Source organism: Mobula birostris, chromosome 15 (assembly GCF_030028105.1).
Source record: "Mobula birostris isolate sMobBir1 chromosome 15, sMobBir1.hap1, whole genome shotgun sequence".
NCBI lineage: Eukaryota > Metazoa > Chordata > Chondrichthyes > Myliobatiformes > Myliobatidae > Mobula > Mobula birostris.
The window spans coordinates 4,918,700-4,946,188 of NC_092384.1; the positions used below are offsets into that span (position 1 = coordinate 4,918,700).

The 27,489-nt window shown below is 45.2% G+C and overlaps 1 protein-coding gene across 7 annotated transcripts in view; it reads right to left on the reverse strand.

The window, feature by feature from the left end:
- Positions 1-27,489, reverse strand: part of hydin (HYDIN axonemal central pair apparatus protein) — a 981,559-nt gene that overhangs the window by 35,776 nt on the left and 918,294 nt on the right. For all 7 annotated transcript variants that reach the window (XM_072279252.1, XM_072279251.1, XM_072279249.1 and 4 more), the window contains one exon: positions 26,976-27,139. In XM_072279252.1, the coding sequence (XP_072135353.1) occupies positions 26,976-27,139 (164 nt within the window). The remainder of the gene's footprint in view (positions 1-26,975; positions 27,140-27,489) is intronic.

The following is a 27,489-nucleotide window of genomic DNA, read 5'->3' on the forward strand; positions in this document are numbered from 1 at the left end:
TAGTCAGAGATAAAATTACTGAAGGATCATGCCAATGGGCTTTATTTGTGGAATCCAGTTTAAATAACAAGAGGAAGATCACAGTGCTGGAATTGTACTAGTGGTCCCCGAACAGGGTTTTCATAGTAGGTTTTAACTTTCCTAACTTTCTTAGGATTTTCATAGTGTTAAGGGATTAGATAAGTGTTCAGGAAACTTCCCTTGGGCAATATATAGAAACACTACAAGGGAGAGGGCAAGGCTCAATCTACTCCAGTCATGGGCAGGGCAGTTGACTAAGGTGGTAGTGGAGGAACACCATGGGACCAGAAACCAAAGTTCTAATATTTCTTAAGGTACTCATGGAAAGGGAAAAGGCTGGTCCATTGGATTGAGTTCTAAATTGGGGCAAGGTGAATTTTCATGGCATAAGACAGGGGCTTGCAAAATTTGATTGGAGTAGGTTGTTAACAGGCAAAGGTACCACTGGCAAGCAAGGATTTAAAGTGAGATAGTGAAGACTCGAGATCTGCATGCTCCTGTTAGAAAGAAGAACAAGGTTGATAGGAATTGAATTGACTTTATTTCTTAAATCCTTCACCAGCTCCATAGCAAAGAAAGTCCAGCAGCACCTCTACTTTCTACGAAGGCCGAGAGAAGTCCATCTCCCACACCCCCTCCATCCTCACCACATTCTACAGAGGTTGTATTAAGAGCATCCTGAGCAGCTGCACCACTGCCTGGTTCGGAAATTGCACCATCTCAGATCGCAAGACCCTGCAGCGGATAGTGAGGTCAGCTGAGAAGATCATCGGGGTCTCTCTTCCCGCCATTACAGACATTTACACCACACACTGCACCCGCAAAGCAAACAGCATTATGAAGGACTCCATGCACCCCTCATATAAACTCTTCTCCCTCCTGCCCTCTGGCAAAAGGCACCGAAGTATTCGGGCTCTCACGACCAGACTATGTAACAGTTTCTTCCCCCAAGCCATCAGACACCTCAATACCCAGAGCCTGGACTGACACCAACCTACTGCCCTCTACTGTGCCTATTGTCTTGTTTATTATTTATTGTAATGCCTGCACTGTTTCGTGCACTTTATGCAGTCCTGGGTAGATCTGTAGTCTAGTGTAGTTTTGTGTTGTTCTACATAGTTCGGTGTAGTTTTTGTATTGTTTTATGTAGCACCACGTTCCTGAAAAACATTGTCTCATTTTTACTGTGTACTGTACCAGCAGTTATGGTCGAAATGACAATAAAAAGTGACTTGACCTAACGTGCATGAGGAGTAAAAATCTTTATGTTACTTCTCCATCTAAATGTGCAACATGCAACCATAGTAATTTATAATAATTTATAATAAATAGAACAGTCAATTTAACATAGAAATACTCTCAAATCAGCGTGAGTTAATCAGTCTGATGGCCTGATGGAAGAAGCTGTCCCGGAGCCTGTTGGCCCTGGCTTTTATGCTGCGGTACCGTTTCCCGGATGGTAGCAGCTGGAATAAATTGTGGTAGGGGGTGACTTGGGATCATATGGGCCCCTTTTACCCATCTGTCTTTGTAAATGTCCTGAATCGTGGGAGGTTCACAACTACAGATGCACTGGGCTGTCCGCACCACTCTCTGCAGAGTCCTGCGATTAAGGGAGGTACAGTTCCCATACCAGGCTATGATATAGCCAGTCGGGATGCTCTCAGTTGTGCCCCTGTAGAAGCTTCTTAGGATTTGGGGGCCCATATCAGACTTCCTCAACTGTCTGAGGTGAAAGAGGCACTATTGTGCCTTTTTCACCACAGAGCCGGTGTGTACAGACAACGTGAGGTCATCAGTGATGTGGATGCCGAGGAACTTAAAGCTGTTTACCCTCTCGACGTCAGATCCATTGATGTCAATAAGGGTTAGCCTGTCTCCATTCCTCCTGTAGTCCACAACCAGTTCCTTAGTTTTTGCAACATTGAGGGAGGGGTTGTTTTCTTGACACCACCATGTCAGAGAGATGACTTCTTCCCTGTAGGCCACCTCGTTATTGTTTGAGATTAGGCCAATCAATGTAGTGTCATCGGCAAATTTAATTAGCGGATTAGAGCTGTGGGTGGTGACACAATCATGGGTATACAGGGAGTAAAGGAGGGGACTTAGTACACAACCCTGCGGGGCTCCTGGGTTGAGGGTCAGAGGGGTGGAGGTGCTGCAAATGTAATCCTTGACCAGGCTCTCAAAGTATTTGCTTATTACTGAGGTGTGTGACAGGACGCCAGTTGTTCAGCAATGTTACCTTGGTCTCTTTTGGTACAGGGACAATGGTGGATAATTTGAAGCAGGAGGGCATTCTACACTGGGAGAGGGAGAGATTAAAAATGTCTGTAAACACACCTGCCAGTTGTGTTGCGCACACTCTGAGTACTTGCCCTGGGATGCCGTCTGGTGCCACATCCTTGCAACTAGAAACATCTGTGTACCTCAGCCTCAGAGATGACCAGGTTGCAGGTTGTAGCGGTGGCTTTTCTTAGAGGCTCAGGGTTAGCGACATCGAACTGAGTGTAAAAGTGATTGAGGTCATCTGAGAGAGAGGCCGCATTGTCGGTGGCAGCACTATGTTTGGCTTTGAAGTCTGCAACCCTCACCACAAGTCACATGTGCTATTTATTGTGAATCTTGACTCAATCTTGTCCCTGTATTGCTGTTTCGCAGCCTTAATAGCTTTGCACAGATTGTAGCTGCTTTTCCTGAGCTCTAGCTGACTGCCGGCAATGTAAGCTCTATGTTGTGTGGTAAGTGCCGCTCACACGGAACTATTGATCCAGGGTTTCTGGTTCAGGAAGACCCTGACCCACTCCTGGAGGACAACATCATCGATGCACCTCTGGATGAAGCACGTGATTCCATCTGTGAACTCGGAGACATCCTCATCATGGAAGATATTCCAGTCGACGTCATCGAAGCAGCATGGAGGTCGATCAGTGGGTGGTTTTAACTATGGCCGCCTCTTGTTTCAACTTCTGCCTGTATGTCGCCAAAAGCAGGATCAAAGGGTGATCTGACTTTCCAAAAGCTGGGTGAAGGAGAGCTTTGTAAATGTTGCAGAAGGGAGTGTAGCAGTGGTCAAGTGTCTTACCTCCACAACTGCTCACCTGGACGTGCTGACAAAACTTTGGAGACACTTTTGTTGGCCACATTCGATAAAAGTCACTGGCGACGATGAAGGCAGCCTCTGGGTGTGCAGTCTCCAAGGTGCCTATGGTCTCGCACAGTTCCTTGAGAGTCAGGTCAGTATCAGCCTGCGGCGGAATGTACACTGCTGTGATGGTAACAGCCGTGAACTCCCCAGGCAGCCAGTAGGATCTGCACAGCAGCACCAGGTATTCCAGGTCTGGGGAACAAAAGGCCATGCACGTTCTGGGGGTCGCACCAAGCACTGTTGACCATGAAGCATACCCCTCCTCCTTTACTCTTCCCAGAGAGGTTTTCCGACCCGTCCGGCCAGAACAGGGAGAACCTAGAGGGCTCGATAGCGTGGTCCAGTATCTCCTCCGTCAGCCAGGTCTCCACGAAGCACAAAACGTTATTTTCTTTTGTTTCCCGTGGTAGGAGATTCTGGCTGTCTGTTCACACAGCTTGTTGTCCAGGGACTGAACGTTAGCCAGGAGTATGCTAGGGAGCGGCTGTCGATTTGCACACCGTACCACCCTCACCAGGATGCCGGCCCTTCTCCCTCACTTCCGGTGCTTGTTCCGAGGTAGTGGCGGTGTAAGAGATGAGTCTCCCTGGATCATGCAAGCAGGGGATCCCAGTGTAGGAAAGGCGGCACATCATGGGTCAATGTCATCTTTCCGATCTTCAGAAGGGTCAGTCTATTGTATCTGATGTGACTATCAGCTACTTGAACAGAAAATGCTAAGAAAATTGTAGAAATTAGTAGTATACTGTAGATTTGGAATGGAGCTCGCAACATGGCCACCATACGCAGTGCCATCTTCGGTACAGGTGGAAACCGTGGATGATGAGGCTCTAGTAAGGAAAAAGGGAGCATGGGTCAGCTATAGGCAGCTGGAATGGTGCATCACTGAAGGATTATAGGGGATGCAGGGTGAAATTGAAGGAAATCAGGAGAGCAAAAAGGGGCCATGAGATAGCTGTAGCAGAAAAGATTTTAAAAATCTAAAGATCTCATATTTTAAGGGAAAAAGAGTAATTAGGGAGAGAACAAGGTCCCTCAAAGACCAAGGGGGTACCTTTATGTGGAGCTGCAAGTGATGGACAAGATCCTTCATGAATATTTCTTTACTGATTTTACTGTGAAGAAGGATATAAAGGCTTCAGATAGGAATGTCTTGGCTAAGCACAGATCCAAAGCCATATTTAAGTTTGCTGATGACACAGTGTCATTGGCTAAATCAAAGGTGGTGATGAATCAGCATATTGGAGGGAGATTGAAAATCTGGCTGAGCGGTTCCACAACAACAACCTCTCACTATATCAACAAGACCAAGGAGCTGATTATTGACTTCAGGAGGAAAAATCAGAGGTTCTTGAGCAAGCCTTCATTGGAGGAATCAAAGGTGAAGAGATTCAGCAATTTTAAATTCCTCAGTGTTATCATATCAGAAGACTTGTCCTGGGCCCACAATTAAAGTGCAATTATGAAGAAAGCACGGCAGTGCCTCTACTTCCTTAGGAGTTTTGAAGATTCACCATGACGCCTAAAACTTTGACAAACTTCTATAGATGTGTGGTGCAGTACTGGTGTGGTGACGTCTGACTGCATCACAGCCTGGTATGCACCAATGCCCTTGAATGGAAAATCCTACAAAAAATAGTGGATATAGCCCAGTCTATCACGGGTAAAACCTCCCCACCACTGAGCACATCCACATGGAGAGCAGTTGCATGAAAGCAACACCATCATCATCAAGGACCCCTAACAACCAGGCCATGCTCTCTTCTCACTACTGCCATTAGGAAGAAGGTACAAGAGCCTCAGAATTCACACCATCAAGTTCAGGAACAGTTATCCTTCAACCATCAGGCTTTTGAACCAGTGGGGATAACTTCACTCACCTCATCAATGACCTGTTCTTACAATCTATGTACTCCTTTTCAAGGACTCTCATCTCATGTTCTTGATATTTGTTGCTCATTTAGTATTATTATTTCTTTTGTTATTTTGTCTTTGCACAATGTTTTGTCTTTTGCACATTGGTTGATTGTCCATTCTGTTGGGTGCCATCTTTTACTCATTCTATTATGGTTCTTGGATTTACTGAGTCTGCTTGCAAGAAAACAAATCTCAGGGTTGTGTATGACAACATGTATGTACTTTGATAAGAATAAATTTAGTGGAAGAAGCTGTGAGGGGTGATAAAAGAATGCTTCTTAGACTGCAGGACTGTGACTATTTGTCTGCCTCAGAGGTTAGCACTGGGCCCATTATTGTTTGTCCCCCTTATCAACAGTATGAATAAGAATGCACCGGGAACGGTTAGTAAGTTTGCGGATGAGACAGAAATAGTCTATATGGTAGAGAATGAAGCGGGTTAGCCAAAGTTACAGGGGATCTTCATCAGCTGAGTAAGCAGACCAAGGAATGGCAAATAGTGTTTAATCTGGATAAGTGCAGTTATTGCATTTTGTTAAGTCAAATCCAAATAGGACTTTTACAGTGAACAGCAGGCCCTGGGGAGTTTGGTAGAATAGAGAAACCTTAGAGTACGAGTATAAGGTTCACTTAAAGTGGAATCACAGAAACACAGGGTGGTGATAAAGATTTCTGGCATGTTGATCTTCATAAGTAAGAACACTAAGTACAAAAGTTGGGAGGTCATGGTGCAGTTGTACAGGACATTGGTGAGGTCATACTTGGACTATTGAGCTCAGTTTTTGTTGTTCTGATATAGGAAAGATCTTACTAAACTGGAAAGAGTGCAGAAAAGATTTACAAGGATTTTGTCAGGACTAATTTGAGGGACTGAATTACAGGGAGAAGTTCAACAGACAGGGTTTTAATCACTAAGAGCATAGGAAACTGAGAGGTGATCTTGTATGTGTATAAAGTTATAAGAGGCATATGTGGGGTGAATGCACTCAGTTATTCCCAGAGCTGGGGAATTGAGAACTAGAGAGCATAGGTTTAAGATGAGAGGGGAGTGATTTAAGAGGAACTTGAGGAACAACAAAATGACCGTGGGTATGTGGAATCAGTTGCTAGGGGAAGCTGGTGAGACAGGTATAAGAACAAATTTTAAAGGACAGTTGGAGAGGATCACAGATTGGAAAGGTTTAGAAGATTATGGGCCAAGTGCTGGTGAATAGGACTAGCATGGATGATGCATCGTGATTAATATGGACCAGTTGCACTGAAGGACCTGTTTCTGTGCTATAAAACTCTGTGACTACAACAGAAAGTAATGTAAGTGCTTGGGCAGGATTTGAGAAAAGGGATAAACTGTCCATCTATAACCTGAGATCACAGATCTGTAATTAGAACACAGTATCATTCACCACTTAGTATGTCAGTGAGGTAGAATTTTAGTAGCTGAACTCACTTAAGACACATAGTTCTCACTAAGCCTCTTTGACTTTTTTTCATATTCCATCAAGGGATTTGGGCCGTGGCATCATAGAGGTTGGTGTAATAGTTAGCAGCAGTTGTAAGATCGCACTGCTGTCTGTCTAGAGTTTTCGACAGGCTCCCCATTTCCTCTGGGTGCTCCCTTATTCCAAAGACATATGAATGAAGGTTAGTACATTGTTGGCACCGGAAGCATGGAGACTCGTGGGATGTCCACAGAACATCTTGGACTGCGTTGATCTTTGACGCAAATAATACTTTTCATTGCATGTTTCAGTACTTTGATGTACATTGACAAATATAGCTAATCTAATCTTTATCTTCAAACTGAGGCAGTATTCAATTGCCCAGCGCAAGCTGCCCTTGAGAAGGCAGTGGTGAGCCACCTTCTTGAACCACTGCAGCCCTACAGGTGTTGGTAGACCCACAGTGCTGTTAGGGAGAGAGGTCCAGGGTTTTGACCCAGCAGAGATGAGAGATGAACACCAGGGTCTCGGGAGATAGGTAAGTGGATAACAGTTAGGAGAGGGAAGGGCAAGAGTCAGATACTAGAGAGTACCCTTGTGGCTGTCCCCTTAACAATAAGTACTCCTGTTTGAGTACTGTTGGGGGAAACAATCTACCTGGGGGAAGCAACAGTGGCCGTGCCTCTGGCACAGAGTCTGGTCCTGTGGCTCAGAAGGGTAGGGAAAGGAAGAAGGCAGCAGTAATAGGGGACTCTATAGTTAGGGGCTCAGACAGTCAATTCTGTGGACGCAGGAAAGAAACTCGGATGGTAGTTTGCCTCCAGGTGCCAGGGTCCGGGATGTTTCTGATCACGTCCAAGATATCCTGCAGTGGGAATGTGAACAGCCAGGGGTCGTGGAACATATTGGCACCAGCGACATAGGTAGGAAAAGGGAGGAGGTCCTCAAAACAGAATACAGGGAGTTAGGAAGGAAGTTGCGAAGCAGCACCTTAAAGGTAGCAATCTCGGGATTACTGCCTGTGCCACGTGACAGTGAGTATCGGAATAGAGTGATATGGAGGATAAATGCGTGGCTGAGAGATTACAACAGGGGGCAGGGATTCAGATTTCTGGATTATAGGGACCTCTTTTGGGGCAGGAGTGACCTGTACAAAAAGGAGGGATTGCACTTGAATCCGATGGAGATCAATATCCTGGTGTGGAGTTTGCTAAGGCTACTGGGGAGAGTTTAAACTAGAATTGCTAGGGGGTGGGAACTGAACTGAAGAGACGGAGGAAGGAGCTGTTGGCTCAGAAATAGAGAAAGCTTGTAGGCAGTGCAAGAGGGAGGATAGGCAGGTGATAGAGAAGGGATGCTCTCAGACTGATGGTTTAAGATGTGTCTATTTTAACGCAAGGAGTATCATGAACAAAGCGGATGAGCTTAGAGCGTGGATCAGTACTTGGAACTATGATGTTGTGACCATTCCAGGGACTTGGATGGCTCAAGGGCAGGAATGGTTACTTAGAGTGCCAGGCTTTAGATGTTTCAGAAAGGACATGGGGGAAAGCAAAAGAGGTGGGGCATGGCACTGTTGATCAGAGATAGTGTCACAGCTGCAGAAAAGGAGTAAGTCATGGAGGGATTGTTTACTGAGTTTCTGTGGGAGGAAGTTAGAAACAGGAAGGGGTCAATAACTTTACTGGGTGTTTTTTATAGACCACCCAATAGCAACAGGGTCATCAAGGAGCAGATAGGGAAGCAGTATCTGGAATGGTGCAGTAATAACAGGGTTGTCGTAATGGGGAATTTTAATTTCCCCAGTATTGATTGGCATCTCCCTAGAGTGAGGGGTTTAGATGGGGTGAAGCTTGTTTGGTGTGTTCAGGAAGGTTTCCTGACACAATTTGTAGATAAGCCTAACATATTGCCTGTTAGAGGTAAGTTTTTTTTAACGCAGAGAGTGGTGAGTGCATAGAATGGGCTACTGGCGATGGTTGTGAAGGTGGATACAAAAGGATCTTTTAAGAGACTCCTGGATAGGTACATGGATCTAAGAAAATTAGAGGGCTCTGGATAACCCAAGGTAATTTCTAAAGTAAGTATATGTTTGGCACAGCATTGGAGGCCAAAGGGCCTGTATTGGGCTATAGGTTTCCTATGTTTCTACGTTCCTATGAAAGAACGGTGATATATTTCCATGTCAGGATGGTGTGTGACTTGGAGAACAACTTCCAGCCGGAGGTGTTCCCTGTGCTTTGCTGCCCTTGTCCTTCCAGCTGGTAGAGGTGGTGGGTTTGGAAGGTGCTGTCTAAGGAGTCTGGAGGAGTTGCTGCAGTGCATCTGTAGATGGACAGTGGTGGAGTGAGTGAATGGAGTGCCTATCAAACAGAAAGTATGTTTCTAGGCTAACTCTGTTTCTCTTCCCGTAGAGGCTGTCTGATATATTGAGTGTTTCCAGCATTCTGTTGCTATTTTAAATGTCCATTTCCAGCATCTGCAGTTTTTTTGATGTTAAGGCAAACCTATCCCTTACTGAGGTGAACAATTTCAGTTGAACTGAAATTCAGTGGCTGGGGTTTGGGGGGGGGGGGAAGGTTGGATGGATATTAGTCCAGAGCAGAAGAGGGAGGAAGATAAGGTGAACCACATCAGTCTTTCTCCCCACAGGGATCTCATTACATTTGTTGGAGGAGGATGATAAGTGACTGTGACTACCAATTGTTTTTTTTCTCTCTGGACTCTAACTGCACATGTAAGTTTCTGGCTTTGTTGCAGCAGGCTTTCAGAAGCAAAATCTTCCTCACCATTCCAACTGTTAAGGAGAATCAAACGAGAAAAAAGAGCAATAAAAAAGTCAGGTCCTCATAGGCATGAAACAGCTCATAACGTGGAGGCTGTTGTAGAACACAGATTTTCAGGAGAAGCATACGCTGCACAAGTAGGTTCTCCCAATATGACAAGGTCCCAGCTCGCTGTAGATCATACTGGCTCAACAAAGGATGAGTTAGGTACATGACAGATTGGACAGGCTATCAACGTTTGCAGACCATGGTAAGGGATATGAAAGAGTCTATCCTGTGTGGGACACATCTGAATATCCGCAATGATTCACTGGTCAAAAATCCTCAGTAAAATCTTTTACAGATGGAAAGATGAAAGAGGGCTGCAGGAATTTGTTCCAGTTTTCCTCTTAAATTACTCTTTTTGAACTATTTTTGCTGCAGTCTGCAGCACGTAAATCTACTCTTCACTATGGACTACGAAATTATATCAGTGATCTTCAGATCTCACGTTCGGCCATTAAATCCAGAGCAGTTAAGCACGGCACCTTTAAATGTCAACACCACGGCCGTGACTGAAAACGTGCCAGGAGAAGTGGAATTCAACCAGGTTGAAGTGCGGGGGATGAGGTTTCCTCTACCCATCATTCTGTCAGTGAATGTACAGTCACTTGAAAATAAGATCGATGATCTCAGGGCAAGGCTGCCGTATCAGAGACAGATGAGGCAGATCTCAATTGTCTGTTGCATTGACACTTGGTTAACAGTGAACACATCGTACGCAGCTGTCTGACCAGAAGGTTTTACCATTTTCAGAATGGATCGAACCTCAAATTCCGGTTCGTATGCTTTTTCGTCAATTCCTTTTGTTACACAGATGTGGGGTTATGTTGAGTTCTTGTTCTCCTGACTTAAAACGACTCACGATTAAATGTAGACCATTCTACTTGCCTCAGGGGTTCTCACTTGTGACCCTGACCGCAGGTAACATACCACCAGCGGCTGATTATAAGCAAGTACTTGCGAAACTGTACAATGCTGTCTTAAACAAGAAATGGCCCATCCCGATGCATTTTAAATTATAGTCAGCAACTTTGGCCAGGCTTGTTTGAAGAAAATCCTGTTCAATTATCACCAGCACATAACGTGTTGCATCAGAGGTCCCAACAGACTACACCACTGCTACACTATGATAAGGAATGGCTGTTGTACCTTCCTGTGACCATATTTTGGCAAGTCAGATCATTTGGCTGTACTCCTGCTCCCTGCATACAGACAAACCCTAAAGAGAAAGCCTCCAGAGAGCAAGTCAACCAAGAGATGGCCGCAGGAGGCTGAGGACCAGTTACAGGATTCCCTCGAATTGGTGGATTGGGTTGTGTTCGAGAACTCATCTGAGTATTTGAAGGACTGCACCAGGGTTCTAACAGACTTTATTAAAACAGCTGTGGATGAGAGTGTCCCCATGAAATCATTCAGGGTTTTCCTCAATCTGAAGCCTTGGATGAACAATGAATCTGGAATCTACTGAGAGCCAGATCACAGGTATTCAAGTCTGGAGATCAAGAATGCTACAAGTTGTACAGGTATGATCTCCAGAAAGCCATCTCAAGGGTAAAGTGGAGATTCTGGACTAGACAGGAATCAACGAAGGATGTTCAGCAGCTGTGGCCATGTTGGAATGCCATAACCACTTGCAAAGCTAAATGTTACAACATAGGGGACAGCAGAGCTTCACTTCCAGATGAGCTCAATGCCTTCTATGCTCACTTTGACCACCAGAACAGGGTAGAACCATTGCGCATCCCTACGTCTCCTGATAATCCTTTGGTGTCGGTATCTGAAGATGATGTGTGGGCTACCTTCAAGAGAGTGAATCCAAGGAAACCATCTGGTCCAGACAAAGTCCCTGGCTGAGTACTGAAGACCTGTGCTGACAAACTGGCTGGTGTATTCACAGATATCTTCAACCTTTTCATCAGCAGTGTGTGGTACCCACCTGCTTCAATCATACCAATGCCCATGAAGAGTGTGATAACCTCTTGCCAAGTGGCACTTACATCCACAGTGAAGTGTTTTGAGAGGCTGGTGTTGAAGCATATCAGCTCCTGTCTGAATGGTGACTTGGATCCAGTCCAATTTGCCTACCGAAGTAACAGGTCTACAGCAGATGCTAGTTCATTGTCTCTTCACATAACCTTGGATCATCTGGACAGCAAAGATGCATACATCAGGATGCTCTCTATCAATTACAGCTCAGCATTTAATACCATCTTCCCCTCAAAACTAATCAGTAACCTCCAAGACCTGTGTGTCAAAATCCCCTTGCACAATTGGATCCCAGATTTCCTCACTTGTAGACTCCATTCAGTTCTGATTGGCAAAAACATCTCCTCCACAATCTCCATCAGCACAGGAGCACCACAGGGATGTGTACGTAGCCCCCTGCTCTACTCAGTTTACACCTACGACTGTGTGGCTAAGTTCAGCTCCAACACCGTATCCAAGTTTGCTGACAGGAGATTGAAAATTAGGCTGAGTGGTGTCATAATAACAACCTCTCACTCAATGTTAGCAAGACCAAGGAAACGATTGTAGACTTTAGGAGAAGGAAACCAGGAGGTCCATGAGCCAGTGATCATCAGAGGAGCAGAGGTGAAGAGGGTCAGTAACTTTCAGTTCCTGGGTGTTACCATCGCAGAGAACCCGATCTGGGCCCGTCATATACTGTAAATATTATTGTGAAGAGAGCATAACAACACCTTTAGTTCCTCAGGAGTCTGCGGAGGTTCAGCGTGTCATTGAAAACCTTGATGTGTGGTGGAAAGTGTGCAGACATTATGGCTTGGTATGGAACACCAATGCCTTTAAGTGGAAAATCCTCCGAAAGGTTGTGAATTCGGCCCAGTACATCACAGGTAAAACCCTTCCAACTATTGAGCACATCTACATGAAATGTTGCGTAGAAAAGCAGCATCCATCATCAAAGACCTCACCACCCAGGCTGTGCTCTTTTCTCACTGCTGCCATTAGGTAGAAGGTACAAGTGCAGCAGGATTCACACTACCAGGTTTAAAAATAGTTACTACCCCTCAGCCATCAGGCTCTTGAATAAAAGGCGATAGCTACACTCATTTAAGGACTATTATATTGTTCTTTCATGCTCATTATTATTTGCTATTTATTTACATCTGCATTTGCACAGTTTATTTAAAGTTTACAGTTCCTGATGTTTACAGTTACTGTTCTATAGATTTGCTAAGTATGCCCACAGAAAAAGAATCTCAGTGTTTTATGCGGTGACGTGTATGTACTCTGATAATAAATTTTCCTTTGAACTTTGTACATTGTTCTCTCGGGAGTCAGCTTACTGGAGAAAGACAGGGCCTGCTTGAATAGTGCTTCAACAACAGCCTCCCACCCAGTGTCAGCAAAACCAGGTAGCTGATTGCTGACTTGAGGAAGGGGAAGGATGGTGAGCATACACCGGTCTACAATGGAGGATTGCAGTGGAGAGGGTCAGCAACTGTAAATTCATGGGTATTACCATATCAGATGACCTGCCTTGGACGCAGCTCGTTCTAAGCTCTCACTGCCCTCCATGTGAAGAAGATCCCCCTCATGTTCCCATTACATACTTCACCTTTCACCCTTAACCTGTGAATTCTAGTCTCACCCGACTTCAGTGAAAAAGCCTGCTTGCATTGACTTTGTTTACATTCCATGGCCACTCTATTAGGTACTTCCTCTACCTACGTAATAAAGTACCAGAGAGCGTATGTTCATGCTCTCCTGGGGTTGCATCCCATTCACTTCAAGGTTCGACATGTTGCACATTCAGAGATGTTCTTCTGCACACCGCTGTTGCAAAACGTAGTTATTTGAGTTACTGTCACCTTCCGGTCAGATTGAACCAGTCTGGCCATTCTCCTCTGACCTCTGTCATTAACAAGACACTTTCTCCCACAGAACTGCCACTCACTAGATGCTTTCACACCATTCTCTGTTAACTCGAGAGATGGTTGTCTGTGAAAATCCCAGGAGATCAGCAGTTTATGGAATATTTAAACCATCCCATCTGGCACCAGCAATCATTCCAATGCCAGAGTCACTTAGATCACATTTCTTTACCATTCTGATGTTTGGTCTGAAGAACAACTGAACCTTGTCTGCATGCTTCTAGGCATCGAAGTGTTTCCACATGATTGGCTGATTAGATATTTCCATTAACAAGCAGGAATACAGATCTACCTAAAAAAGAACAGTGCCTATAAAAAGCATTCACCCCCTTGGAAGTTATGTTCTTATGTTCTTTTCATATTTTATTGTTTTACAACATTGAATCACAGTGGATTTAATTTGGCTTTTTTGACACTGATCAGCAGAAAAAGTCTCTTTTGCGTCAAAGTGAAAACCAATCTCTACAAAGTTATCTAAATTAATTGCAGATATAAAACACAAAATAATTGATTACATAAGTATTCACCCCACTTTAATATGACACACCAAATTATCACTGGTGTCGCCAATTGGTTTTACAAGTCACAAAATTAGTTAAATGGAGATCATGTGTTTGCAGTCAAGGTGTTTCAATTGATTGTCGTCAAAATACACACGTATCTGGAAAGTCCAACTGCTGGTGAGTCAGTATCCTGATAAAAACTACGCCGTGAAGACAAAAGAACACTCCAAGCAAGACCACGAAAAGGTCATTAAAAAGCACAAGTCAGGAGATGGATACAAGGTAATCTCCAAATCAATAGCCAGCACGCAGGCGCGGGGAGCATCAGAGGCATCAGCAACTGCGGAAGGCAGGTGGAGCACCACTGAATGCGGTGAGTTTCTTCTCCTTGCATGGGGGTTTACTTTTTAAACTATAAAAGAGAGATAGAGACCAGTGAAGCGGCCATCGTCAGAGCAGCCATCATTGGACTGGGGGCTAGAGTAAGAGTGAAAGATGAGAGGTTTTGGCTCAAAGCTTCGATGAAAAGAGGCTGAGGCCTAAGAAACAGGGATGAGAGGGTATTTTTTCCTTTCATTATTGCTGAGTTGGTCCTGGTTGCCCATTGTACAGTGCAGGCAGGATTGCAGATACGGTAGCGGAATGCTCCTCCTGTAGGATGTGGGAATTCATGGAACCTGATGGCCTCCCTGATGACTACACCTGCTGGAAGTGCAGCCAACTCCGCTCCTGAAAGACTGTGTTAAAGGAGCTAAAGCTGGATTTGGATGAACTTGGAATTATCTGGGAGGCAGACCAATTAATAGATAAGACTTCTGACACCCAGAGTGCAGAATTCAGGGAGTAGATGGATGAACACCGAGAGGGGTAACGGGAGAAAGAAGTCAGTGCAGGGTCCCCCTGTGGCCATCCTCCTCAGTAACAGGTCTACCCCTTTGGATATTGCTGTGGGGGATGACGTATCTGGGCAAGGCAGCAGTAGCCAGACCAATAGCACTGTGGTCGGCGCTGAGCCTCAGAAAGGTGGGGTGAAGTCAAGTACAGCAATTTGAGACTGGATAATTAGGGGGACAGATAGGACATTCTGCAACAGCAAAAGAGATGCCAGGACAGTGTGTTGCCTCCGAGGTGCTAGGGTCCAGGATGTCTCTGAGCAGTTGCAGAATATTCTTGAAGGGGAGGTGAAACAGCCGGAGGTCGTGGTACATGTTGGTACCAATGACATAGGCAGGAGAGGGGTAGAGGTCCTGTGCAGTAACATTAGGGAGTTATGAAGCAGGGTGAAGATCAGGACCTCCAAGGTGGTAATTTCCAGATTACTCCTAGTGTCATGAGCTAGAGTTAGGGTAGGTCAAAACAGGAGCACAGCACAGACAAATGAGTGGCTGAGGAGATGGTGCAGGGGGAAGGGTTCTTGGATCATTGGAACCTTTTCTGGGGAAGGGTGACCGGTACAAGTGAGATGGATTGCACCTGAACTGGAGGGGAAGCAATATTCTGGGCGGGGGGGATATTTGCTAATGCTATTCAGGAGCGTTTAAACAAGATTTTGAACTAGAGTGGGAACAGAAGTGAAGAGGCAAAGGATGGGGCAGTTGGCGCACAAGTGGAGAAGTAGAGACGGGTGTTTGTGAGAAAGGATAGGCAGATGTTAGAGCACAGATGCACTCAGCCTGATGGTTTGAGATGTGTCTATTTTAATGCAAGGAGTATCATAAACAAGCCGGATGAACTTAGAGCATGGATCAATATGTGGAACTATAACATTGCAGCCATTATAGAGATGGATGTCTCAGGGACAGGAATGGCTGCTGAGTGCGCCAGGCTTTAGATGTTTCAAAAAGGACAGAGAGGGAGGCAAGAGAGCTGGTGAAGTGGCACTGCTAATCACTGATAGTATCACCGCTGCAGAAAAGGAGGAAGTCATGGAGGGATTGCCTACTGAGTCAGTGTGGGTGGAAGTCAGAAACAGGAAAGGGGCAATAACTCTACTGGGTGTTGTTATAGAACTCCCCCCTAAATAGTGCAGAGACATCGAGGAGCAAACAAGGAGGCAGATTCTGGAACGGAGCAATAATAATAGGGTTGCTGTGATGGGTGATTTTAACTTTCCTAATATTGACTGGCATCTCCTTAGAGCAAGGGGTTTGGATGGGGTGGAGTTTGTTAGGTGTGTTCAGGAAGGTTTCCTGACATAATATATAGATAAGCCAACTAGAGGAGAGGCTGTACTTGATCTAATATTGGGAAATGAACCTGGTCAGGTGTCAAATCTCTCAGTGGGAGAGCATTTTGGAGGTAGTGATCACAACTCTATCTCCTTTACTGTTGTGCTGGAGAGGGATAGGAGCAGACAATTTGGGAAAACATTTCATTGGGGTAGGGGGGAATATGATGCTATTCAGCAGAAACTTGGGAGCAGAGGTTCTCAGGGAAATGCATGGCAGAAATGTGGCAAATGTTCAAATGTTTGCATGACATTCTGTATAGGTATGTTTCATTAAGGTAGGGAAAGGATGGTGGGATACGAGATCCATGGTGTACAAAAGATATAGAAAATCAAGTTAGGAAGAAAAGAAAAGCTCATGAAAGGTTTAAGAAACTAGGTACTGTTAGAGTTCTAGAAAATTACAAGATTGCCAGAAAGGAGCTCAAGAATAAAATGAGGAGCGCTAGAAGGGGCCAACAGAAAGCTTTGGTGAGCAGGATTAAGGAAAACCCCAAGGCATTCTAAAGTATGTGAAGAGCAAGAGGATAAGACTTCAGAGAATAGGACCAATCATGTGCGATAGTGGAAACGCTTGCATGGAGTCAGAAGAAGTAGCTGAGGTACTTAATTAATACTTTCCTTCAGTATTCACCAAGAAAAAGGACCTTGACAATTGTGGGGATGACTTACAGCAGACTGAAATGCTTAAGCAAATAGACATTAAGAAAGAGGATGCGCTGGAGCTTTTGAAAAGTATTGAGTGAGATAAGTCGCGGGTCTGGATGAGATGTACCCCAGGCTACTGTAGGAATAAAGGGAGGAGATTTCTGAGTCTCTGGCGATGGTCTTTGCATCATCAATAGGGATGGGAGAAATACCAGAGTATTAGAGGATTGCAAATGTTGTTCCCTTGTTCAAGAAAGGGGATAGACATAACCCAGGAAATTATAGACCAGTGAGTCTTAATTGAGTGGTTGGTAAGTTTTTGGAGAAGGTCCCAAGAGGCAAGATTTATTAGCATTTGGAGAGATATGATTTGATTAGGGATATTCAGCATGGTTTTGTCAAGGGCAGGTTGTGCTTTACAGACCTGATTGAATTCTTTAAGATTGATGAAGGCAGAGGAGTGGATGCAGTGAATGTGAATGTGGATGTCGTGAATGTGAATTTCTGTGGCAACAGGCGAGATTTAAGGATGGTGTGTTGCCTCCCTGGTGCCGGGATCCAGGATGTCACGGACCGATTGCAGGGAATCCTCAAGAGTGAAGGTAAACGTCCGGAAGTGGTGGTGCATGTCGGCACAAATGACGTGGGGAAGAAAAGGAAAGACATTCTACAGCGTGACTTCAGAGAACTCGGAAGAAGGCTGAAAAGCAGGACTTCCAGGGTGGGTATCTCTGGTTTGCTTCCAGTTCCCCGTGCTGGAGTGGTCAAGAGCAGAGAGATAATGGATCTGAATGTGTGGCTGAGGAACTGGTGCAGGAAGCAAGGATTTACATTCCTGGACCACTGGGGTATGTTTTGGGGTAAGGATGAATTGTACAAAAGGGACGGGTTGCACCTTCATAAGCGGGGCACCAGCATTCTGGCAGGCAGGTTTGCCTCTGCAACACGGGTGTGTTTAAACTAAGTAGTGGGGGTGGTAGGGAGGGGACAAACTGGAAACATAAGGATCGAGTTAAAGGGAAAGTGAGAATAAGAAAAGTTAAGAATGACAGCAGAATCAACGGAGCAGAAAGCTCAAGAAGGGATCGTACAGTATGGCCAAGTGAAATAGGAATTGATATGGGAGGTGAGGGGAGTAATGAATTAAAAGTATTGTACGTGAATGCACGGAGTATAAGAAATAAAGTGGATGAGCTTGAAGCACAGTTGGAAATTGGTAAGTATGATGTTGTGGGAATAACAGAGACATGGCTTCAAGTGGACAGGGCCTGGGAAATGAATATTCAAGGGTATACATCCTATCGAAAGGACAGACTGATGGGCAGAGGGGGTAGGGTGGCTCTGTTGGTGAGGAATGATATTCAGTCCCTTGCGAGGGGGGACTTGGAATCAGGAGACGTAGAGTCAGTATGGATAGAACTGAGAAATTCTAAGGGTAGAAAGACCCTAATGGGAGTTATCTACAGGCCCCCAGACAGTAGTCTGGATGTAGGGTGTAAGTTGAATCAAGAGGTAAAATTGGCATGTCACAAAGGTAATGCTACAGTTGTTATGGGGGATTTCAACATGCAGGTAGACTGGAGGAATCAGGTTGGCACTGGACCCCAAGAAAGGGAGTTTGTGGAGTCCCTCCGAGATGGATTTTTAGAACAGCTTGTACTGGAGCCTACCAGAGAGAACTCAATTCTAGATTTAGTGTTGTGCAATGAAACGGATTTGATCAGGGACCTCAAGGTAAAGGAGCCATTAGGAGGTAGTGACCATAATATGATAAGTTTTAATCCACAATTTGAGAGGGAGAAGGGAAACTCGGAAGGGTCAGTATTACAGTTGAACAAAGGGAACTATGGTGCTATGAGGGAGGAGCTGGCCGAAGTTTAATGGAACAATACCCTAGCAGGGATGACAGTGGAACAGCAATGGCAAGTGTTTCTGGGAAGAATGCGGAGGGTGCAGGATCAGTTCATTCCAAAGAGGAAGAAAGATCCTAAGGGGAGTAACGGGAGGCCGTGGCTGACAAGGGAAGTAATGGACAATATAAAAATAAAAGAGAAGAAGTATAACATAGCAAAGACAAGTGGGAAGCCGGAGGATTGGGAAACTTTTAAAGAGCAACAGAAGGTAACTAAAAAGGCAATATGCGGAGAAAAAATGAGGTACGAAGGTAAACTAGCCAAGGATATAAAGGAAGATAGTAAAAAGCTTCTTTGGGTATGTGAAAAGGAAGAAAAAAGTTAGGACCAAAATTGGACCCTTGAAGACAGAAGCAGGTGAATTTATTATGGGGAACAAGGAAATAGCAGACGAGTTGAACAGGTACTTTGGATCTGTCTTCACTGGGGAAGACACAAACAATCTCCCAGATGTAATAGCGGCCAAAGGACCTAGGGTAATGGATGAACTGAAGGAAATTTATATTAGGCAGGAAATGGTGTTGGATAGGCTGTTGGGTCTGAAGGCTGATAAGTCCCCGGGACCTGATGGTCTGCATCCCAGGGTACCTAAGGAGGTGGCTTTAGAAATCGTGGACGCATTGGTAATCATTTTCCAATGTTCTACAGATTCAGGATCAATTCCTGTGGATTGGAGGATGGCTAATGTTGTCCCTCTCTTCAAGAAGGGAGGAAGAGAGAAAACAGGGAATTATAGACCGGTTAGCCTGACATCGGTGGTGGGAAAGATGCTGGAGTCAACTATAAAAGATGAATTTACGACACATCTGGATAGCAGTAACAGGATTGGTCTGAGTCAGATGGATTTTGGATTTACGAAAGGGAAATTGTGCTTGACTAATCTTCTGGAATTTTTTGAGGATGTAACTATTAAAATGGACAAGGGAGAGCTAGTGGATGTCGTGTACCTGGACTTCCAGAAAGCCTTTGATAAAGTCCCACATAGGAGATTAGTGGGCAAAATTAGGGCAGATGGTATTGGGGGCAGAGTACTGACATGGATTGAAGATTGGCTGGCTGACAGAAAACAAAGAGTAGCAATTAACGGGTCCCTTTCGGAATGGCAGGCAGTGACCAGTGGGGTACCACAGGGTTCAGTGCTGGGACCACAGCTGTTTACAATGTATATTAATGATTTAGATGAGGGAATTAAAAGTAACATTAGCAAATTTGCCGATGACACAAAGCTGGGTGGCAGTGTGAAATGTGAGGAGGATGTTATGAGAATGCAGGGTGACTCGGACAGGCTGGGTAGATGCATGGCAGATGCAGTTTAATGTGGATAAGTGTGAGGTTATCCACTTTGGTGGTAAGAACGGGAAAGCAGATTATTACCTAAATGGAGTCAAGTTAGGAAAAGGGGAAGCACAACCAGATCTACGTGTTCTTGTACATCAGTCACTGAAAGCAAGCATGCAAGTACAGCAGGCAGTGAAGAAAGCTAATGGCATGCTGGCCTTCATAACAGGGGGAATTGAGTATAAGAGCAGAGAGGTCCTTCTGCAGCTGTACAATGCCCTGGTGAGACCACACCTGGAGTACTGTGTGCAGTTTTGGTCTCCAAATTTGAGGAAGGACATTCTTGCTATTGAGGGAGTGCAGAGTAGGTTCACAAGGTCAGTTCCTGGGATGGCGGGACTGTCATATGTCGAAAGATTGGAGTGACTGGGCTTATATACTCTGGAATTTAGAAGGCTGATAGGGGATCTTATTGAAACATATAAGTTTATTAAGGGATTGGACACGCTGGAGGCAGGAAGCATGTTCTCGCTGATGGTTGAGTCCAGAACCAGAGGCCACAGTTTAGAATAAGGGGTAGGCCATTTAGAATGGAGTTGAGGAAAAACTTTTTCACCCAGAGAGTGGTGGATATATGGAATGCTCTGCCCCAGAAGGCTGTGGAGGCCAAGTCTCTGGAAGCTTTCAAGAAAGAGACGGATAGAGTCTTAAAGCTTGCGGAATCAAAGGAATAAGGCAGGAACTGGATACTGATTGTGGATGATCAGCCATGATCACAGTGAATGGTGTGCTGGCTCGAAGGGCCGAATAGCCTACTCCTGCACCTATTGTCTATTGTCTATTGAATTTTAGTAAGGCATTTGATAACATTCCCCATGCAAGGCTCATTCAGAAAGTAAGGAGCCATGAGATCGAAGGAGACCTTGTTTTGTCAATCCAGAATTGGCTTGCCCACAGAAGGCAAAGGGAGGTTGTAGATGGGTCATATTCTACATGGAGGTTGGTGGCCAGTGGTGTTCCACAACGATCTATTCTGGGACCCCTCCTCTTTGTGATTGTTATAAATGACCTGGATGAGGAAGTAGAAGAGTAGGTTAGGAAGTTTGCAAGATGACACACAAGTTGTGGGTGTTGTGGATAGTTAGGAGGGTTGTCAGAGGTTACAGCAGGACATTGATAGGATGCAGAAATGGGCTGAGAAGTGGCAGATCGAGTTCAGCCCAGGTAAGTGTGAAGTGGTTCATTTTGGTAGGTCAAATTTGAAGACAGAATATAATACTAATGGTAAGATTCTTGGTAGTGTGGGGGATCAGAGACATCTTGGGGTCCACGTCCATAGGACACTCAAAGCTGCTATGCAGGTTGACTGTGTGGTTAAGAAGGTGTATGGTGTGTAGACCTTCATCAATCATGGGATTGAGTTCAAGAGCCGTGAGGTAATGTTACACTTATGTAAGACCTTGGTCAGACCCCACTTGGAGTACTGTGTTTAGTTCTGGTCACCTCACTACAGGAAGGATGTGGATACTATAGAAAGAGCGCAGAGGAGACTTACAAGTATGTTGCCTGGATTGCGAGGGTATACCTTAATGAGAACAGGTTAAGTGAACTTGACCTTTTCTCTTTGAAGCAATGGAGGATGTGAGGTAACATGATAGAGTTGTATAAGATGATGAGAGGCATTGACTGTGTGGATAGCTAGAGACTTTTTCCCAGGGCTAAAATGACTAACCTGAGGGCCATCGTTTTAAGGTGCTTGGAAGTAGGTACGGGGGGACATAAGAGGTTAAGTTTTTTCACACAGAGATGATGGGTGTGTGGAATGCATTGCCAGTGATGGTGGTAGAGGTGGGTACGATAGGGTCTTTTAAGAGACCCTCAGGTGGTAATGGAGCTTAGAAAAATAGAGGGCTATGTGTAGGTTACATGGTCGGCACAACATTGTGGGCCAAAGGGCCTGTAATGTGCTGCAGATTTCTATGTTCTATGTTCACTGAGTATCCCTTGGAGTACAATTAAGTCAATCATCAAGAAATGGAAAGAATATGGCATAACTGTAAATCTGCCTAGAGTAGGCCGTCCTCAAAAACTGAGTGACCATGCAAGAAGGGGACTAGTGAGTGAGGGAGGCCACCAAGAGACCTATGACAATTCTGGAGGAGTTACAAGCTTCAGGGCTGAGATGGGAGAGACTGCACATACAGCAACCTTCACCTAGCTGCTTCACCAGTCGCAGGTTTATAGGAGATTGGCAAAGAGAAAGCCACTTTTGGAAAAAAAACTTATATGAAATCTCAGCTAGAATTTGTCAGAAGGCATGTGAGAAACTCTGAAGTCCACTGGAAGAAGGTTCTAAGGTCTGACGAAATTAAGATTTTTAGCCTTCAGACTGAATGCTAAAGCCAAACACCACACATCATCAAAAACACACCATCCCTACCATGAAGCATGGTGGTGTCTGCATCATGCTGTGGGGATGCTTCACTGCAGCAGGCCCTGGAAGGCTTGTGAAGGAAGAGGGTAAAATGAATGCAGCAAAATACAGGGAAATCCTGGAGGAAAACCTGATGCAGTCTGCAAGAGAACTGCGGCTTGGGAAAAGATTTGTTTCCAAGACAATGACCCCAAGCGTAAAGCCAAAGCCACACAGGAATGGCTTAAAAACAACAAAGTTAATATTCTGGGCTGGCCAAGTCAGGGTCCAGACCTCAATGCATTTGCAAATTTGTGTCTGTACATGATAAGGGCTGTTCACTCACAATCACCATGCAACCTGACAAGGCTTGAGCAGTTTTGTAAAAGAGAATGGAGAAAAATTGCAGTGTCCTGATGTGCAATGCTGATAGAGACCTATCCACACAGACTCAAAGGTAAATCTACTAAATACTGACTTGAAGGGGGTGAATACTTATGCAATCAATTATTTTGTGTTTTATATTTGTAATTATTTTTGCTCATTCTTTAGAGATTTGTTTCACTCTGACATGAAAAAGTCTTTTTCTGTTCATCACTATCAAAAAAACCAAATTAAGTCCACTGTGATTCAATGTTGTAAAACAATAAAACATGAAAACTTCCAAGGTGGGGTGGTGAATACTTTTTATAGGCACTGTAATACACCCAAAATGGCGGCAAGATGGCGCGGTGTTGCGTACTCTGAATTGGCATTGTAATTTTCTGCTTGTCTCTCTACCTTCTTCTGCACTTCTCCTACAAGAAGCTGGAGGTCACATCAGGTATGATCGATTGACGCTTGTGAACATTGGAAAGACGGCACTCAGTCAAAACGTGTCACCTTTCTACCGCTGAGACCCTCTGCTTGTATGAAGCAGTTTCAATTTTCATTTATTGTCATTTAGAAATGCATGCATTAAAAATGATACAACATTCCTCATGAATGATATCACAAGAAAACACAGGACAAACCAAGACTAAAACTGACAAAACCACGTAATTATAACATATAGTTACAACAGTGAAAAGCAATACTGTAATTTGATAAAGAGCAGACCATGGGCACAGTAAAACAAAGTCTCATATAGACCCATCATCCCACGCAGGCGGCAGAAGGGAGGAACTCTCCCTGCCAGGAACCTCCAAGCGCCGCCAACACGCCGATGTAGCAACATTGGAAGCATCCGTCCAAAAACTTCGAGCCTCCGACCAACCCCTCCGACACAGCCTCTCCGAGCACCATCCTCTACTGAGCGCTCCGACCCCACCCCGGCTGCTGAGCAACAAACAAAGCCGAGGATTCGAGGCCTTCTCCTCCAGAGATTCTGGACCACACAGTAGCAGCAGCAGCGAAGCAGGCATTTCAGAAGTTTCACCAGATGTTTCTCCGTGCTCTCACGTCCACCTCCATCAAATCAGCATTGTGCACGGCACCCTACTTGACAAATAACAGACAATCCACCGGAGTGGCTGCTGCGAGCTGCGTCACGCCGCCACCTTGGTCCATAAACATGGGAGGTTCACCAGCATTACCGTGAAAATGTCACTGGAGGCGAGGAAAAAGAGCCAGCGTCTTGGTTCGGTTAAGATGGCACGCAAATTGGCTACTGTTCCCTCGTATTCTCCTTCCCAACATACAGTCCCTGACAACAAGCTGTGTGAGCTGAGAGCCAGAATCTCCTACCAGCAGGAAACAAAGCAGTGTAATACCTTCTGCTTTACCTAAACCTGGTTGTTGGAGGAAATACCAGACCAAGCCATCGAACCCATCGGGTTCTCTATGTTTCGAACAGACAGGTCTAAAGACCTCTCTGGGAAAAGTAAAAGTTCATAGTGAACAATGCTGGTGCGACCCAGATAGCATGCACACCCTCAAATCCCTTTGCTCCCCAGATCTGGAGTACCTTATGCTGCTATGTCGACCTTTCTGACCTCCCAGAGAATTCATGTCTGTTATTATTACAGCTATGTACATCCCACCGCAGTCCAATACCAACTTGACTCTCAATAAACTTTGCGAAACCATCAGTATCCATGAAACCACACACCCAGAGGCTGCTTTCATCATCGCTGGAGATGGTAACCAGGCGTTTCTGTCTAGAGCTTACCCAAAGTTCTGCCAACACATCGAGTTGAGCACACGGGGAGGAAGCATACTTGACCACTGCTACGCTACCTTCCACAATGCCTACAAAGCACTTTGCTGCCATCCCTTTAGAAAGTCTGACCATTCCTCCACCTTGCTCCTGCCCACCTACAGGCAGAAATTGAAGCAGGAAGTGACCATAGTGAAAACCATCCACTGCTGGTCCAACCAGTCAGACTCTAAGTTACAACACTGCTTTGATAGAGTCACGTGGGAGGTATTTCGAGCTGAGAACATGTTTGAATACATGGAAGTGATCACAAGCTTCATTCAGAAGTGTATTGAAGACGCTGTTTCTCAAAAATCAGTCCGGGTTTACCCAAACCAGAAGCCTTGGGTAAATAGTCCAATGCATGTTTCTCTCAGCACAAGGGATAAAGCCTTCGCCTCTGGAGACCAACAGGAGCTCAGGAGATGCCACTACGATTTACGTAGAGCCATCAAGGTGGCAGAATGGCAACACAGGGACAGAATCCAGTCACAACTCTGCAACAATGACACATGCAGCGTATGGCAAGGACTGCACACCATCACAGACTTCGAGCAAATGCAGCAGTACAGCCAACATTGCCACCTCACTCCTGGACGAGCTAAATGATTTTTACACCCAATGAGAGGTTGAGAAGACCGAACCCCTGACGAGAGCCACCAACAAGACCTGCTCCTTGGTCATCTCTGAGGCTGAGGTACGTAGGACATTCAAACGTGTCGATAGCTGCAAGGTAGCGGGGCTGGACGGCATCCTCAAAGTGTGTGCTAAACAGCTGGCTGGTGTGTTTACGGACATTTTTAATCTCTCCCTCTCCCAGTGTGTAGTACCCCCCGTTTCAAATCGACCATCATTGTCCGTGTACCTAAGAGAGCCAAGGTAGCGTGCCTGAACGTTTGGCGCCCTGTCACACTCACCTCAATTACTAGCAAATACTTTGAGAGGTTGATTAAAGACTACATCTGCAGCATGCTACCCCCTACAATTCACCTACCGATGGAACCGGTCTACCAATGACGTCATAGCCACAGCTCTACACACCGTCCTCGCTCACCTAGAATGCTGTTCCTCGACTACAGTTCAGCATTCGAAACCATAATTCCCTCTAGGCTTGACAGGAAGCTCACAGACCTGGGCCTGCACCCCACCTTGTGCCACTGGATCCTAGACTTCCTATCAGATCACCGACAGATGGTAAGGACGGGCTCCTTCACCTCTGCCCCTCTGACCCTCAACACAGGTGCCCCAGGGTTGTGTCCTGAGTCTCCTTCTCTACTCCCTTTACACCCATGATTGTCCTGCCACACTCAGCTCCATCTGCTGATCAAACTCGCCGAGGACAAGACATTGATCGGCCTTGTTTCTGGTGGTAATGAGACAGCTTACTGAAGAGAGTTTGACACCCTGACACAGTGGTGCCAGGATAACCACCTCTCCCTCAATGTCCAAAAAATAAAAGAGCTGATTGTGGATTACAGGAGGAATGGAGACAGGCTCACCCCAGTCAACATCAGTGGGTCTGCAGTTGTGAGGGTGAGTAGTTTCAAGTTCCTCAGTATACACACCACCGATGATCTCACCTGGACTGCACACACTGGCTTTGTGGCAAAAAAAGCACAACAGCATCTCTTCCACCTCAGCCGACTGAAGTAGTTTGGCATGGACCCCCACATCCCTAAGACTTTCTACAGGGGCACCATTAAGAGCATACTGACTGGCTGTATCACCACCTGGTACAGGAACTGCACCAACCTTGATAGCTGGGCACTGCAGAGAGTGGTACAGACAGCCCAGCGCATCTGCAGATGTGAACTTCCCTCCACTGAGGACATTTATAGCGGCAGGTGCAGAAAGGAGGCCTGGAAGATCATCAGGGACACCAGTCACCCCAAATATAAACTGCTTCAGCTGCTTCTGTCTGATGAAGGTTACCACAGCATTAAAGCCAGGACCAACAGGCTACGGGACAGCTTCTTTCTACAAGCTATTAGACTTTTAAATTCACATGTCTGTACATTGGGATGGAGTCATAACACAAAGATTGTTACTCCCCACATTGTGGGATGGATGTAAGATTTAAATAAATTCTACAAATTCTAAAAAGAAAAGGCTGGAGGATCACAGCAGCCCAGGTTGCATCTATGGAAAAGAGTAAACAGTCAATGCTTCAGGCCAAAACCCTCATCAGTCCTGATGTTTAGCAATACTGTGATCACTTAAATCACTTTGCACTAGAACTGTCATTTTATTTTGTCCTAATTGTGTTTCTTCTTGGAAAAAATGTGTTTAATTTATGTTTGTGATTAATTTGTGATTGCTGCTTCTACAATGCTACGTGCATGTGATGCTGTTGCAAGTTTGTAATTGTACTTGTGCACACGACAACAAACTTGAACTTGGCTTTGGCCCTCACCACAGTCACCGACAAAACTCAAGTCTTGTTACTTCACAATGAGAAAGCTTTATCAACCAGATAGTGGGCTATTCTGTCCTGAGTAGGCAGGTGCACGTCACATGGCCATGAGCTCACTCTGAGACTAGATTCCATGCGTCATGAGGTTGGCTTACCGTTGAGCAATGTGCAGCCAATTGCTGATGGAGAATGTAACTGTGTGCGGGGTCTTGCAAGGAACCTCACGATTGATGACTGCAACAGCCTTCGGAGGTTCAGCTACTCCTTGTAACATGTAGAGCAGTCCTGCACCATCAGGCAATGGGAAGAAGATAGAGCCCTGGAGAAACAGAGATTATAATCAATACTTGGGTTACAATATTGTACATACTCGTCAAATATTTTCACGGACATTTTTGCATTTATGCAAAAAGGTTTGTTACTGTTGTCCGCCATGTGAAACAAATACTTACTGATTAGTACTGATGCAGAGACACAACTAGGCAGCATTCATTTACTTCAAGGGCATTTGCTGCAAACACCCAATAGGTATGTCTGAACAACTGGCGTCCTGTCGCACTCACCTCAATAACAAGCAAATGCTTTGAGAAGCTGGTCGAAGACTACAGCTGGCAGCATGCTACCACCCACATTGGACCCCCTACAATTCAACTGCTCTGCTGGAAGTGG